Here is a 13,441-nt window from a genome sequence, read left to right on the forward strand (position 1 = left end):
CTCATGACTACTGCACGTCCTATACGTGCCTAACTATAGCTTGTGCAATTCTAAAAATACAACCAAATCTTATAATAGAGTACACCTACAAAATCGTACACAACTGGCACACGCTATAATCGAGCCCGCCAACAAAATGAAGAGCAACTTACTTAAGTGCTGGCTTTCTCCAGAAGTACTGCTTGTGAACTTTTCTACAACTTCTAAGCCCGGGGTGGCCCCTCAGTTCTTCTACAGCCGCCCGACGATGCAAGTCCTCGTCTTGCTCCGGAATGTAATAGTACTGTTCCTCGAGACGCTTTCCTGATGCGTCCTTGCCCTGACGCTTGATTACACCGACACACGGAATACCGTTGATGATACTGCGTAAGATTTCATCCGGCAGAGAGCTGGTAATCGGCAATGACGAATGCAGCACGGACAGAGGAGTTGACGCCAGCCGAGAATATGCTAAATGAGCGATAATATGAGTTTTGAGCTTATTGAGATCGGTCTCCGGTTCGCGCGGTTCAACATTCGGAACTGGAGTAGGTGTTGATTCGCGCTCTTCGACTGGTGTAATTGGCGCAGGTGATTGTTCTCTGGCGTCTGAGGTGATGGTGTCTGAGGTGTTAATAATTGCAGCTTCCTCATTAATAGTCGTTGAAGTTGTAGTTGACGGTCTAGGCGTTGGAGTATTTTCCTTCTTATCGACTGCCTTGTGAACATAATCTTCTTTGTCTTCCCAGATCTTAAGTTCAATATTAGATTCGCTCTGCTTGCACGGAGACGCGTCGCTCTCCGAGATGGTAACCTCTCTGGCCTCTTTCTCCGAAACGAATAACTCCTCGTCCGTCTCGTCGTCGTCAGGCTCCATAATAACGACCTCGACACGCGCCCGCTCGCCACAAACATCGATGATAACATTAACATAGGCAGGAATCTCGACGCTTTCACCCTTGGCTAACGCGTGTTCTCCTGTAGGCGTGCCCACTCGCGCGCCGTTCCAACCCAGACACCGCAGTTCGATCGTGTTGCGCACGGCAATGTACCTCGCCGTGACATGCACACGTGAGATAAGTTTATTTGTTCGGCTTAACACGACCGATGACGAGTTCGACGACCGCCCCAACGTTAGTGCATCGCCATTCCTTGGCACGCGCGCGAGAACGACGGTCGATAATGGCGCTCGGACGATAGGCTGATGTGGGTCGTCGTCGTCGTCGTCGTCGTCAACAAACGGATCGTCCAGCTCGTCGTCCTGAATAAATGCACGCGTAGCGTTCGACGGCGAGGACACGCTTAATGCTGCGCTGGAAGTTGGTGCGGGCGTCGGGTAGAACGTTTGGAGCTGCGGCAGACGCGACGAGATATCGTCGCTGTCACTTGGGACGATACGCTGTCGGCTGGGTGTTCGCCCTCGGTCATCTCTTGGTGTATCTGCTCGAGCGCGTTTGCGAGAGGGAGAGTGGCGCTTGACTGGCGATGGGTCCTTACGGCTGGCCGCGGATGGCTCGAAACTGGGGAGCAACGACCGATGGGCGGGACTATGAACCGGAGGAGAGGACGGCGGGTACTGCCCGGTCGAGGTCATTGTGATTATTACGCGTAGAATAAGTCGAGTAATGCGAATATGTTCACCGAATGTGCACAAAAAAGAATGGACAAGTGATGAGGCGGGCGAGAAAAGCTGGCAGCGGTGGGAGATGTAGGAAGGCACGATGAAAGTCAAAATGTGGTCCACGAGAGGCTGTTGTCAACCCTCACAGTATACGCGTCCACGGCTGCTTGCCAACCCCCAACATAAAACTTGTAAGCCGTAGTTACAATTGTTCAGTCAATGTCTTGAAACAGCTCAAAACGCGTGAATATGTGTAGCCAACCAGCGGTTTTAGTTGAAAAGCGCGTGGCGCGAGCCAGAGCTACCGACAGGAAACAATAATTCAATGAATCGCGTTCTCGGCAATTCGCGTTGCAGTTTGACCAAAATAGACTTCATTGGCGGACCAACAGCGGTACAGATTGGGATGGGGGTTGTTCGGAACTAAGTGTTTTTGGGCGGGGCAGTCCCTGAGCATTCCAAAGCGGCAGGTGGCCACCGCGACGACGACGCGTTGGCGTCACCGCTGTAAATGTAAACAGTCGCGAGCCGCGTTCGAGCCGCCCGTCGCGTGACGCGTCGCGTGTACTGTGCCTTTCCACCGCTACAGTTATGCACCGTCGCACCGCTGTCGCGGTTGTGCCATAAACTTCATTCCGCCAAAACCTCACAGGGTAAGGGCTAATCCAGGAAAACGTTTGGTGCGTGACTTGTTTTCCTCAATTTTAGGGCTTTAGCAGTAGGGTTATTTGATGATTCGCGCAAACGGGACCACAACACAACGTTGGCGAACCAAGTACTCGAATTCTGTCGTGCTGCCAGGATTCAGATCAGCACTTCTTGACTAACTCCCTACAGCTATAGTAACACACAATGACTAGTAAGTCCACCCTTTGGTATATCAAGATAATTCTAGATGCTGGATATTGTAATTTTGTCGAAATGGCTGGATTGTCATTAGTGAGGTGACGGAGAAAGAATGCTTGATACTAACGAATTCTAACAGAGGGAACTTCCAGCTTCGGCAAGCGCCACAACAAATCGCACACCTTGTGCCGACGGTATGCATCGATTGGAATTACTGTACTTGAAAGAGGTGGAAATTGGTTCTAATACGGGATATTACAGATGCGGTCGTCGTGCGTACCACATCCAGAAGTCGACCTGCGCTTCGGTGAGCTTTATTTCGGTTGTACTATTCGCTGTGTAGGTGGCTAATATTAAATAGTGCGGATATCCTGCTGCCAAGATTCGCAAGTGTTTGTACCCGTTTGATATCTAGGGAAATTCGCGACAGAAAAGCAGTATTACTAACGATAGTAGTCAACTGGAGTGTCAAGGCTAAGAGAAGAAAAACCACCGGCACTGGCCGTGAGCGCTACCTCAAGCATGTCGACCGACGATTCAAGAACGGCTTCCGCACCGGCGTTGCTCCTCCAAGCTCAAAGTCTGAGTAGATACGACTGAGACAGAATGAAATAAAAGGAATGGGTTCGGTTTAATGTGGTTCGAGTTAGTATTTTATGTTGTGTATAAAGTCAAAAGTATACTATAGGAGGGACTCATTGGAAGGACTTGTATCAATACAGACATATAAGTTTATCTCCCGCTATGTGTTCCTCTCACTTGCCATCTGTCAATACCTTTGTTCGAGTGCGGGTAGGTTGTTAACATATTGGCTGCGGATACCATTGCATTTTAGAGGGCTCAATTATTGGAGACATGGGTTTGGAATAGAAGAGGGCTTTCATACACGCGAATATTAACTGCTGCATACATATGTGGACTGAGCGCCATAGTCGACAGGCTTGGCACTTCTATTGTCGGTTCGCTTTCCGCAATTGGAGATTACATTATCCATTTACGCAATCTTCTATCTGCTGCTGATAATATGCCATGACAGGTGTATTTCCGCAGAGCTACTCGGCTACACCGCCGCATAAAATGGAGATATTTGTATCTCAGGCTCCGAGTCAAATGTCGGAAATCAGAATGGGAGGCCAGATAACTCAGATATACTTGGTGGAGGCGACTAACCTCGTTGTGGGTGGTGGCTAGGCCGGTACCCAGGTTATGCATCCGACGGGGCCGTCCTGCCGTCCTGCGACAACCTGACTACACTGATCGCACTCACAATCTTGCTGTCGGCGCTGCATGACGGCACGGCCGTGTCGGCGTCGCCACAATGGACGACGGCGGCAACACAACAAGTATACAAGCGTCATCGTCGTTGTCATGTAGACAAGGACAACAACGACCATTCATCATCATCAGCATCGTCCTCCTCCTCCTCCTCCTCCTCCTCGTCGTCGTGGCGTCGTGCTGGACACGCGCAAAGAAGACAATCGAATGAGTCGTGGGTATGCCTTGCTTTGTTCTTGTGCCGTGATCTGTTAGCTTGCAGAGACACAGTGATACCGGTAAGGACATGCGTCAGGCGGACGGCAGACTCTGTCGTGTTGACGTGCTGGCGGCCGGCACCTCGTGCCCACATAATATCGATTCTGCCTCGTCCGGTGCGAACGATCTTTCGGCTTCAGCTGACTCTTCACCTCCACTATTCTTTGGGGAAGCACGACGACTGCAGCCGCAGAAGTATGCACACGACCTTTGGCCTCGGGGTAGCAGGAATCCGCTGGATCCGGTGGACGCCGCCTTCGAATCAGAACCTTTCGTACGCACCCGGCTGTTCGATTGACAGCATACCTTCCGGTCCCCACCTGCTATTTGATTCACGTGCAATGTCGAGCAGGGCCATTTCTTGACAGTGCAGTATGACATGTACATATCCATTAAGTCCTTGGCAAAGATAGCAGCCTCCGCGCTACCTACGCCAAGCCTAAACTCCAAAATGCAGGGGATAAGGTGCAAACGGGATGTGCTGGGACCAAGGCCATTTTGATTTTAGCTGTGAGGTCATGCAATCGTTGCTTGATTTCTTGTATTTCCTCCAAAACGTCTTGTCTGAGCTCTAGCGGTTCCGGATCCTCTGAGGCAGCGAGTTTGTGGAGGTCGTCGAGCGTCAGTATGAAGTGCTCATACCTGGCTAAGCTACTGGCGAGCCCATCTAAACGGGCCTGCTGGGAACTTTCGCGGAATCATAGCTATCATCAGTGAGTGAGTTCGACAACTTGTCACGTTCTGCTCAGAAAGACTGTGCTTTGGCAAAGAGCTGCAGATGCAGCGTTTATTCCGCTACAAGATTGTCAGCTATCCATGCACGTCAGGATAATATTGCGGCAGCACCTTCTTCTAGACCTACTCTGAACTTTCGCGTGTGTGGAAAACTTGAGATAAAAAACGGCGTGTGTAGCGACGGTGCCCATGGCATGATGACCGCCCGGAACATACTCATCTCTGGACATCCAAAATTGCGATGGGCATTCAATACTGCGACTTATGAAAATTAGCGCCAATAATCTTCAATTATTATGAGCCTGCTGTCTTGATCCATCATGGTTGTTCGTGCAGGCCGGGGTTGGGTCTTTTCGCGCCGGACGTTCAGATAACCTGGAACACATCACGTTCTTTTGAAGCCTGGCTGTCCCGTAGCTCATACAGACGCGTTGAAGCTTGCTATCATTGCCGGGAATCCACCCAATGTTAGCCGTCGGTTTTACACCGCAAATCCATCCAAAGTCCGCCATCGACGATAAGAACTCGCTTCGAAGATATGGTGACGTGGTGAGTTGGCATTTGACAATATCTTCGAAAAGTTGTACTAATGATTGCCGTTCCTGCTAAGTCTTGTTCACTCGTAGGTAATGCGAATATTATTTAACTAACCCCTGGCGCAATGATGCAATGGCAGCTCAGCTGCATGTTTTAATGGTAGTGGCAACAGACGTCCCGTTGCTCTTTACTCTTATCCTCGACACGCTCCATGGCAGTTCTCAACATGGCAAAGCGAAATGTGTTTTCAAACCAGTCCTGATGGAAGAAATTGACAGGAGTGGCTTCTATATTGTTGCCAGTTAGTATATGTGTGGGGATGCAATCCCCAAGAGTGATTTCCGCCAGGTTTGGCGGAACCTCGCCCCCAACAAATCGTCCATCTTCTACAAGAGTCTATACAGTTGTACATTAGCTGCATGTTACATATGCTGCATTCTTAGTACTTACAAAAGACTGCGTTGGGTTGAGGAGGGTCTCTGGCGGGGAGGTCTCGTCTTCCAGGCGGTAGGTCTCAAGAACCACATTCGCGACTTCGCCAAACCAGGTGTCTTCCCCTGTTTCCAGTGGTCCAAATGGATGAGCCTGCAGTTGAGCCCGTAAGATGCGCTCCACTTCCTGTATTGCCGCCCTTTTCTCCTCGCGCGTCGCATAGTATCGGATGGTTGGCGCAGTGCCGCGGTCCCGTTCGCTGATGCACATTGCAATTCCTACTCGGCAGCGAAGCGCACAAACCGAAAATGAAACGGCGGCTCTCAGGCTCGCATAGATTTGTGACACGCCTACTTCGACTGCGACCATCAACACCTCGCCCTCCTCAGTGAGATATTTCAAGGCACCATCCCAATTCCTTGTTGTGGATGTGTCGCCAGTATCTCTGGTGTTTCTGCTATCGCTTGAAATAGAAACGCCATCTTTAATATTTTGCTCGATCTTTGGCATCCTCTCGACTGAACGAGAGATCCTCCCGAGCAGCTGACCCACCATATCGCCATGAAGCGGACTAGGTGCAGCCCGAACGATTGCCACTTTTCGAAAACCATCGTACTGAAGTGTAGGGAACCTTAGAAATTTGCGTCAGCAAATTTGCGGTACCTGACCGAACATCCATGGCATATAGTAATATGTACATACTTCGCATCCTCTTCTTCGAGGATCTCTTGCACACGTTCATATTCCGATCTAGTTGCGGGTACCTCTATTTGGGTGTCTGGAGAAAGTGGGCGTCTCACAGTGGCTAATAATTCAGAATGAGCCATAAGAGTATTTTGGCGTAATGCTCCGACAGACAAGACGACCTCAGCAGCTCTGGTTGCCAGGCGCTGGCTATATACATGCTGGTGGAGGACTGGATCACACCCTGTGGCTGGTAACAGCGCGTCATCGCTGATCGCGCTCATAATTAGAGTAGCAAAACTGCGCTGCTCTCTGGGGTGGCAAGAGGTCGACGTGTTCTCAGAGCAGCAGGCATGCTACGAAATTATAAGGACAAGAAAATCTACGGTATTGGGCAGACGTTTGACGATTTGGATTCGGACTGGATTGCTTCTGCTGGAGAACAGTCGTACAAGTTCCGGGTTCGCCTACGCAGAGCACCGCTCTGACGTCATAATTGAGGCTCGAGCCGCACAGGGCCGAGATCTAAACAGCTGCGGGTTAGGGCCGACGACGCACGAGCACGGCGTCGGCCTCGGCAGATGTTACTGTAAACCAAGCGGTCACAAAGTATCACAATCTGTCTGACCCGTACCTCGGATTTAGTTACGTACTCTAAACTTGCCAAGCATGACCAAACACTTTTTGAAAGCTCCGTACGTATCAGGCAAATGTTGGTTAAATAGAACCTCCTGTACAGATGGTAAATGAATTGGCTCATTTGTGCGCTCAGACGGTGGCCATGCACTGATGTAAACATCGTATCTCAACACTTCGAAGTGAGCTGACTTCGCACACGGAACACTCCTTCAAGCCCCAGGAGTCTAATCTTCTTTAGAGATGCGATGGCTGTTTGCGATTGACAGATGTAAATATGTGTGAACTGTAGAATTCGTGTGAGAAAATTTGAGCTGATAATTGGGTGACTTCCCGTAGACATTTTGACGCCACCAGACTTTAATAAGAGCCTGATTTCCATCATTCTGCTGCTCTTCATGAAGACGAAGCTTATATAGGCTTAGTTTGACATACACGTTCCCAAACTTCAGATGATAACATTATACCAACGTATGCTGACTCCATGATATAGTGACTTTCCTTTTCGCTGATTTATCATTTTAGCGATGCAAATTACCTCTGCAAAGCCTTCACGTAAATGTCTTTGAAATCAATCCCTGCCAAGAAAAACCTCTTCAATAAATTTTACTCTTGACGTCAGTAGTAAATTAAGATTCGGAAATTCCATCTCGAACATGCCAATCGTCTCTCGTGCCACAAATACTCTACGGGAGTCTTGTGATCTCAGAGCACATGCGCCAATCACGTTAAGCTTAAGGCATTCTAAACCGCGCAGCACATGCATGCGTTCCCATTGCCTGACGACTTCATCTTCCAGGATAAGTTGCACGCTCGCATCAAAAATCGTTCCAGCTCTGAGCCAATAATAAACTGATATCAAGATGCGGCAACGTCGTACTGGCCTTCTCTTCGTCTTCTTCGTTCCGAATGTCATCATGCTCTAATCCCTTGCGCCCACCCGGAAACATACACAGGAAAGCAAGCACAAACTCAGCTGTGTGAGATACCAATCTGAGAGACTCCAAAGACGAAAAGAATCGCCTTCTATGTACCACTCTCTCGAATGAAAGAAATCCCTTGACCGATATAACGTTGGCCGAATCTACGGGATTATGGTGCGACTGAATCTCTGATACTAACGGCGGCGAATCATTTTGATCGCTGCCAGAGGTCCCTGACGCCGGGGACGGAAGTGTAGAGGTGGACCACGTAGATGTTCTTCTAGACACTCAAATAATGCCCTAGGAGCGGAGAGTAAACCTTCCGTCACGCCAAGTTGAATCGATGCACAATGTCGCCACTCATCTGATGGCCGTGAGTGAAATCGGTGAGCATACACAGCTCCAGAGTGGTCCTTTTTTGCAACACTCTCCGGTAATCCCAGAGTGTGAGCCATATTGATAGCAAGGACTACAAAGTTGTCATAGAAGTTGGCGTCTCCCACGCATATAACAGTCTGTTGGAGAAGGCTCGGAAGTGGGTTATCGCTAAGAAATGCGAGCTTGTTTTTTCTGGTTGCGTTCAATGAGAAGCACCGCTATTCTGCACCACGCAAGCGCATTTCTTTTAACATCTCACGAAAATAGTATGCAACTGCCAAAGTGCCGCGCGTTGGAGTTTCTAGGGCATATCTGATTTGACGAACTCCGTGAGTCGTTTATCGATAGTGCGAAAGGCGGCCAGTTCCGATGGAAGAGACGACGATCTCATGAGATGCAAATACGTGAGTCTGACTTTGTTCTGATCGTTAGAATCAGACTAACATGAACGAACCATAGGTATCTACAGGAGGATATAAACAGAAGCTCTCATGTCCCTCGATCAATTGGAGATGTGAGACTGGCTGAACTGATACCCAGTCTGTCACATAACACTGGCAATCTCATTATAGATTTCTTTGATGCCATTGAATTTATGGATATTATCTGGTGCGCAATGATTGAAACTGCTGTATATCGATTCCAGCGTGCTGTTAAAGTGAAGTGTTGATTTTGTTCTTGCTGTATTGCTTCTCTTTCTGAAATACAAAAAATATTGGCCCTTTGCCTCTTTCGATGGTATTGAGCTCCAAAGCACAGCAATGTCCGGATTGCGAGTAGCCTGGCATGGTAGGATCAACGCAACTATGATCAATCCAAGTTCATTCACTAGGCGGATGTTACAGTAGACTAATCAGAGTATCACAAGCATATCTGACACGTACGCAAAAGAGAGGTTAGGCGACTAACCTCTATTATTATGTATGTTATCTCGGGCAATTGGCGTGCAAATAATAGTCAAGCCTAGCGCGGCCACAGTCTGTGGCGTGAGGTGGATCAACAGAGGCGGTGCAGGGCCGATGACGCAAGTGGCTGTGGCTTGCCTTGACATGGTGTGAGCGCGTGGAGAGATGTGGCTGGGGCAGACTCCACCATACAAATAATGTGTGGAGCTGCCGTGGCCGGTCGAAGACCTGGCACGCGGTCTCAATGAACCTCCATGGCGGTTTGGCTCGTCCAGCGCGCTCTATAAAATCTCTCTGCGCCTACGTCACATCCCTTTCACCGCCTCCCATCTCCATCTGCTTTTCTCTTTCGTCCATCTCGTCTTCCATTCTCGATTCCTTCTCCACTGCCGCCTCCGATATCCGCAATGTCCTCGTAAGTTGCACTTCCCGATAGATGTGTGGTCGTGTGGCCTGATCTACGCTTCTAATGCTGACGCTGCCCCTATCCAGATATGCCGACGTCACTGCCAAAAACGCGAGCCAAACCCCCAAGGAGGTACGTAGCACTTCTTCTCTAATGTCCTTGTTGTCCAAGTTCAAGCGCAAGCGTCGGCGCAGCAGTGTCGGCAACAAGACAAGCAGGAGACTATTGGGCGAACGACAAGGTCTCTTTAGAGTTCTCTCACGCGCACTTTCGCAATCACGATCCCTTTCTTCGAAATCGTCCACCACGTCGACGGGACACTCGCAGTTGTCCTCGTCACCAAGATCAATTACTACGGTCTCAACCTCTCCCATGGCATATAGCTCACCGGATGACTCTTTCCCGCGACAATCTGCCAGATCGCATCGAAAGAAGCTATCCGTGTTCTCGATTAGGCGGCGCGATTCGACAAGTGCCTCGTCTACTGCGCTCAGCACTGGTAGTATTGTGAGCACGCGACCAAGCTCTTACAAGCACCACGCAAGAAGCACTAATCGGGAGGCGCGTAGCATATCCGAGGCAAGTGTCACATCCGCTTCTGTCATCGATTCGACTCAGACTTCGCCCACACCGCCGTCCCCTAGTCCGCTTGCTGCCGACAACTTGGCGTTAATCCAGCACAAAGATGGAAGATCGCTGACATTTAGTTTGTCTCAGAAAGCTGCAAAGCCAATCCCTGAGCTAGAAACCACGACCACGTCCACAATTGCACCAACATCCATGGAACCAGTTGGGTCCCCAACCGCAGCAGCCGCAGCAGAGGCTTCTTTCCCGCCCGAAAAGCCAGCAGATATTTCATCCGACGAGGCGTTTCCTGAGCCAGAGAAGGTTCTCTCGCCAGGTCCTGAGGTGCCCGCCGGTGGCTCGGATAAGGGAAAGAAGGCTAAGGGTAGAGAATGGCCCTTCCTTGTGTCGGCAGCTGATTCGCTGAAGAAGTTCATTGCCGCTGCTGCCGGGAGAGTCAAGGTCGAGCTCAAGAACCCAGTTGTCACGTGTAACCTCGGAACTTGGGCTACCGTCATTGCTGCTGCCGCTTATTACGTCAATATAAAAAAGGGTGCGCTTCCATCTGCGTTCACTGGATCGAATGGAAAATACGTGTCTGCCGCTGCCATCGCCGGTGCTCTAGCTCTCACTGCCACCGACATTATCGTCTCGACTAAGAAATATCCCAAGTACAGTAAGAAATAAAACAATTACTATTTGATAGATAGGGTTAGTTTGTGTATGGTTTACGGAACGAAAAGCTTCCGATATTGACTATACCAAGGGCGTTTCTACGGATGCAACTTGAATTTGTAACGTACGTTTTTGTAATAAGCGGGAAAATAGTGCTTGCTACCATCCATATTTACTACCCCTTTTCCGAAAAGAAATGTATAGTATGATTACAATTGACTAACTGTTCTTTGTGGTTTCAGTTGCGTTGTGCGTGGTTCCTTACCGAAAAAGAGCCGGCTCCCTCCGTGGTCGGAACCGATCGGATGCCTGTTTTGCCTGATATCCGCACCCGCCAAATCGCACCGCCACACGTCGGCTGCAAATAAAGTTGGATGATGTCGCGGTAATTAACCAGCAGATAATGCAGTAGAACCCCGTTAAGCCGATGTAATAATGTTTACAGCCATTTCATATCGGTCTATTGAAATGGATTAATAGCCGTGGGCCGGATTATTGCAGAAATTGTATCGGTTTAACAGCGTTATCGCCTTACAGCCAATCGGTTAACCGGGTTCTACTGTATTCGCTAAAGCATGGTATTCCGTGGCAATGACGTCCTTCCAGGCATTCAGAGTAACCCGTCCCGGCCGTCTCTAACATGGGACGTCGAACTCTGTATATTATGGCATGCAACATCCTGGTTACTGAACTATTTATGCCACTACATTGGGGGACCATTGCAATTGAATCATCCTAGGAAGTTGCGCTGCAAAGATGCATGATGAGGGATCCGCGTTACATTTCACGCTATAACAAAACACACAAAATTAATAAAACATGAATATATTTACATCCAAGCCTCCATCGCTTACAGCCTTTCGCACATAAATTCTACGTCCCGGCCTGGTAACACCATTTCAGCCTTTCTTCTATAATTGAAAATAGTGTACATATATGACTTCTATCTATCACATGGTCGAATCGATTAAGCGCTGGGAGCCGGAGCAGGAGCGGCGTCTGCCTCTGGTGCAGCAGTTGCTTCCTCCTGCTGTCGTTCATCAATATACCGTAGATCATCGGCATATGTCTCAGGGTACTTTCTAAAGCAGTTCTGCATGACCCTGTATAATGTTAACCCAATCGGCAAACCCTGGCAAAAAGTGTGAACTTACTCGAACAAAGGAACGCAATTCACCCCTTTAGGCTCCGCCTCCGAGAACACAAAGCACGAGAACGCAGCCTTGAATTCTTCTCCACAAGGACCATGCGCCATGCCACCAAGGCATGGACAATCCCAGTTAATCTCGCCCGTTCGCGGGTTATATGCCCCGTACTCGTCGTCCTCTTCAGTTGCGCCAGTCTCAATGCTATCGCTGCCGAGTTCAACCGAGGCTTGAGCGACAGCTGTGTCGAGACCCTGCTGGATCTCGTCCTCGGCGAGGTGCGGGACAGGAGTTGCTAGCGGGTCCGCAGGCGGGTTCGTGTCGATGATTGTCTCGGCTGCGCTCTCAGCTGGAGCCTCAGCAGTTTCGGCAGCAATAGGACGATCAAACAAAAACGAGGAGACTCCAAATCCAGCGGCAGCTAGGAGAGCGGGGAGAACGATGTGCTGCTTGGTGGCTGGCTTGTTGAGCGACGCAAGCGGTTTCGAGGAGGCGAATCTGCGGGCCGAAGCAGCTGCGGCTGCAGATCGGACAATAGGTCTGATGAGCGTCGGGCGAATCATTGCCAAGATTATCGGGAGTTTATGTGTACGCAAAATTGAAACGAGAAATGTGGTGACGGCGATTTGTGCGGGAGAAGAATTTCGAAGATGCTTGCTGAGAAATATTTGGATCGGTCAGCAACCTATTCGTTGGAGCCGCAGGACACCGCCGTCATCCGAGGAGGCGCATGGCTTTGAGTCTGGGATGAGTCGCCTTTCATCAACATCAATTAGTAGCAAAAGCAGCATTCCAAAATTTCGTTAGTTACAGGCGCGATACTAAGTACAGTAATATTCAGATCGTCCTTGATCCTAGTTTGATTGCCATGGACTTACAACAACTGAATTTGGCAACTCCTAGACCACCATGAAGCCGGAATGAGATCGCTCACCGGTGTATTCAATCCGGTGCCGACAGAAGCAGTTGTTTATTTCGTTCTTTCTCAAAAATTAGACAAACTCGGTTGTTTGCAGCGTATAAGATATTAGCAGCCTCTACAATAGCATTCTCTTCATTAACGTGACCAATATTTTGCGAGTGAGATCGCTGCTTACATTCCTGATGATCTATATTAATGGATGCCTCAACTTGAGGGGCCGATCGCAAGCTTTCATGCGTGATAAAGAATTATGTGGATTTTCAGGTTTTGTGTCTTTCGAGATTCAACAGTTCAGCACATGCTTCGTCGTATCGCTTGCTGACGCTCTTCGCTTTGCCGGCGAAATCGCAAGGGGGTAAAACCATTCACAGTTGTGGAATATTACAGAATAAACACATTTATATCGCGCAGGATTTTATAGCACTAGATTGTCCGACATCAAATTGATCCGCTGCTGCTCTGGTTGACAATCGGCTTCGCATAAACATGTCACTATAATCACTAGCACAGTTGTAGATGG

General features: G+C 49.2%; 7 protein-coding genes across 7 annotated transcripts; 2 read left to right on the forward strand and 5 right to left on the reverse strand.

The window, feature by feature from the left end:
* Positions 1-77: 77 nt before the first annotated feature.
* POJ06DRAFT_3330 (uncharacterized protein) lies at positions 78-1,721 on the reverse strand. The gene has a single exon (XM_056190886.1). The coding sequence runs from the start codon at positions 1,571-1,573 to the stop codon at positions 149-151; it is 1,425 nt and encodes a 474-aa protein (XP_056047000.1). The 5' UTR covers positions 1,574-1,721; the 3' UTR covers positions 78-148.
* Positions 1,722-2,378: 657 nt separating this feature from the next.
* Positions 2,379-3,378, forward strand: POJ06DRAFT_242220 (ribosomal protein L37e-domain-containing protein). The gene is made up of 5 exons (XM_056186203.1): positions 2,379-2,459; positions 2,586-2,640; positions 2,708-2,753; positions 2,808-2,838; positions 2,903-3,378. The coding sequence occupies exons 1-5, from the start codon at positions 2,453-2,455 to the stop codon at positions 3,034-3,036; spliced, it is 273 nt and encodes a 90-aa protein (XP_056047001.1). The 5' UTR covers positions 2,379-2,452; the 3' UTR covers positions 3,037-3,378.
* Positions 3,379-3,812: 434 nt separating this feature from the next.
* Positions 3,813-4,073, reverse strand: POJ06DRAFT_264378 (uncharacterized protein; the record flags this gene model as incomplete). The annotated part of the gene is made up of 1 exon (XM_056189002.1): positions 3,813-4,073. One exon carries the CDS (start codon positions 4,071-4,073, stop codon positions 3,813-3,815), a length of 261 nt encoding a protein of 86 aa, XP_056047002.1.
* A 1,331-nt stretch (positions 4,074-5,404) lies between these two features.
* POJ06DRAFT_190968 (uncharacterized protein) lies at positions 5,405-6,510 on the reverse strand (the record flags this gene model as incomplete). The annotated part of the gene is made up of 3 exons (XM_056184824.1): positions 5,405-5,647; positions 5,702-6,314; positions 6,386-6,510. The coding sequence occupies 3 exons, from the start codon at positions 6,508-6,510 to the stop codon at positions 5,405-5,407; spliced, it is 981 nt and encodes a 326-aa protein (XP_056047003.1).
* Positions 6,511-7,821: 1,311 nt separating this feature from the next.
* POJ06DRAFT_264380 (uncharacterized protein) lies at positions 7,822-8,381 on the reverse strand (the record flags this gene model as incomplete). The annotated part of the gene is made up of 2 exons (XM_056189003.1): positions 7,822-8,203; positions 8,323-8,381. 2 exons carry the CDS (start codon positions 8,379-8,381, stop codon positions 7,822-7,824), a joined length of 441 nt encoding a protein of 146 aa, XP_056047004.1.
* Positions 8,382-9,616: 1,235 nt separating this feature from the next.
* On the forward strand, positions 9,617-10,866 carry POJ06DRAFT_264381 (uncharacterized protein; the record flags this gene model as incomplete). Its single annotated transcript, XM_056189004.1, has 2 exons — positions 9,617-9,624; positions 9,702-10,866. The coding sequence occupies 2 exons, from the start codon at positions 9,617-9,619 to the stop codon at positions 10,864-10,866; spliced, it is 1,173 nt and encodes a 390-aa protein (XP_056047005.1).
* Positions 10,867-11,618: 752 nt separating this feature from the next.
* POJ06DRAFT_242234 (uncharacterized protein) lies at positions 11,619-12,671 on the reverse strand. The gene is made up of 2 exons (XM_056186204.1): positions 12,009-12,671; positions 11,619-11,957 (listed from the first exon to the last, which is right to left on the reverse strand). Exons 1-2 carry the CDS (start codon positions 12,560-12,562, stop codon positions 11,822-11,824), a joined length of 690 nt encoding a protein of 229 aa, XP_056047006.1. The 5' UTR covers positions 12,563-12,671; the 3' UTR covers positions 11,619-11,821.
* Positions 12,672-13,441: the final 770 nt, after the last annotated feature.

Source organism: Lipomyces tetrasporus (assembly GCF_029532465.1).
Source record: "Lipomyces tetrasporus strain NRRL Y-64009 chromosome Unknown POJ06scaffold_1, whole genome shotgun sequence".
Lineage (NCBI taxonomy): Eukaryota > Fungi > Ascomycota > Lipomycetes > Lipomycetales > Lipomycetaceae > Lipomyces > Lipomyces tetrasporus.

What these genes read in the sequence shown, in the direction of transcription:
- POJ06DRAFT_242234 (XM_056186204.1), bottom strand. Translation starts at nt 12,562, where the DNA reads ATGATTCGCCCGACGCTCATCAGACCTATTGTCCGATCTGCAGCCGCA. An exon ending in AATTGCGTTCCTTTGTTCGA is followed by an intron (nt 11,958 to 12,008) that starts GTAAGTTCACAC and finishes AACATTATACAG; the next exon opens with GGTCATGCAGAACTGCTTTA.
- POJ06DRAFT_242220 (XM_056186203.1), top strand. An exon ending in TCGCACACCTTGTGCCGACG is followed by an intron (nt 2,641 to 2,707) that starts GTATGCATCGAT and finishes GGGATATTACAG; the next exon opens with ATGCGGTCGTCGTGCGTACC. An exon ending in AGAAGTCGACCTGCGCTTCG is followed by an intron (nt 2,754 to 2,807) that starts GTGAGCTTTATT and finishes AATATTAAATAG; the next exon opens with TGCGGATATCCTGCTGCCAA.
- POJ06DRAFT_3330 (XM_056190886.1), bottom strand. Translation starts at nt 1,573, where the DNA reads ATGACCTCGACCGGGCAGTACCCGCCGTCCTCTCCTCCGGTTCATAGT.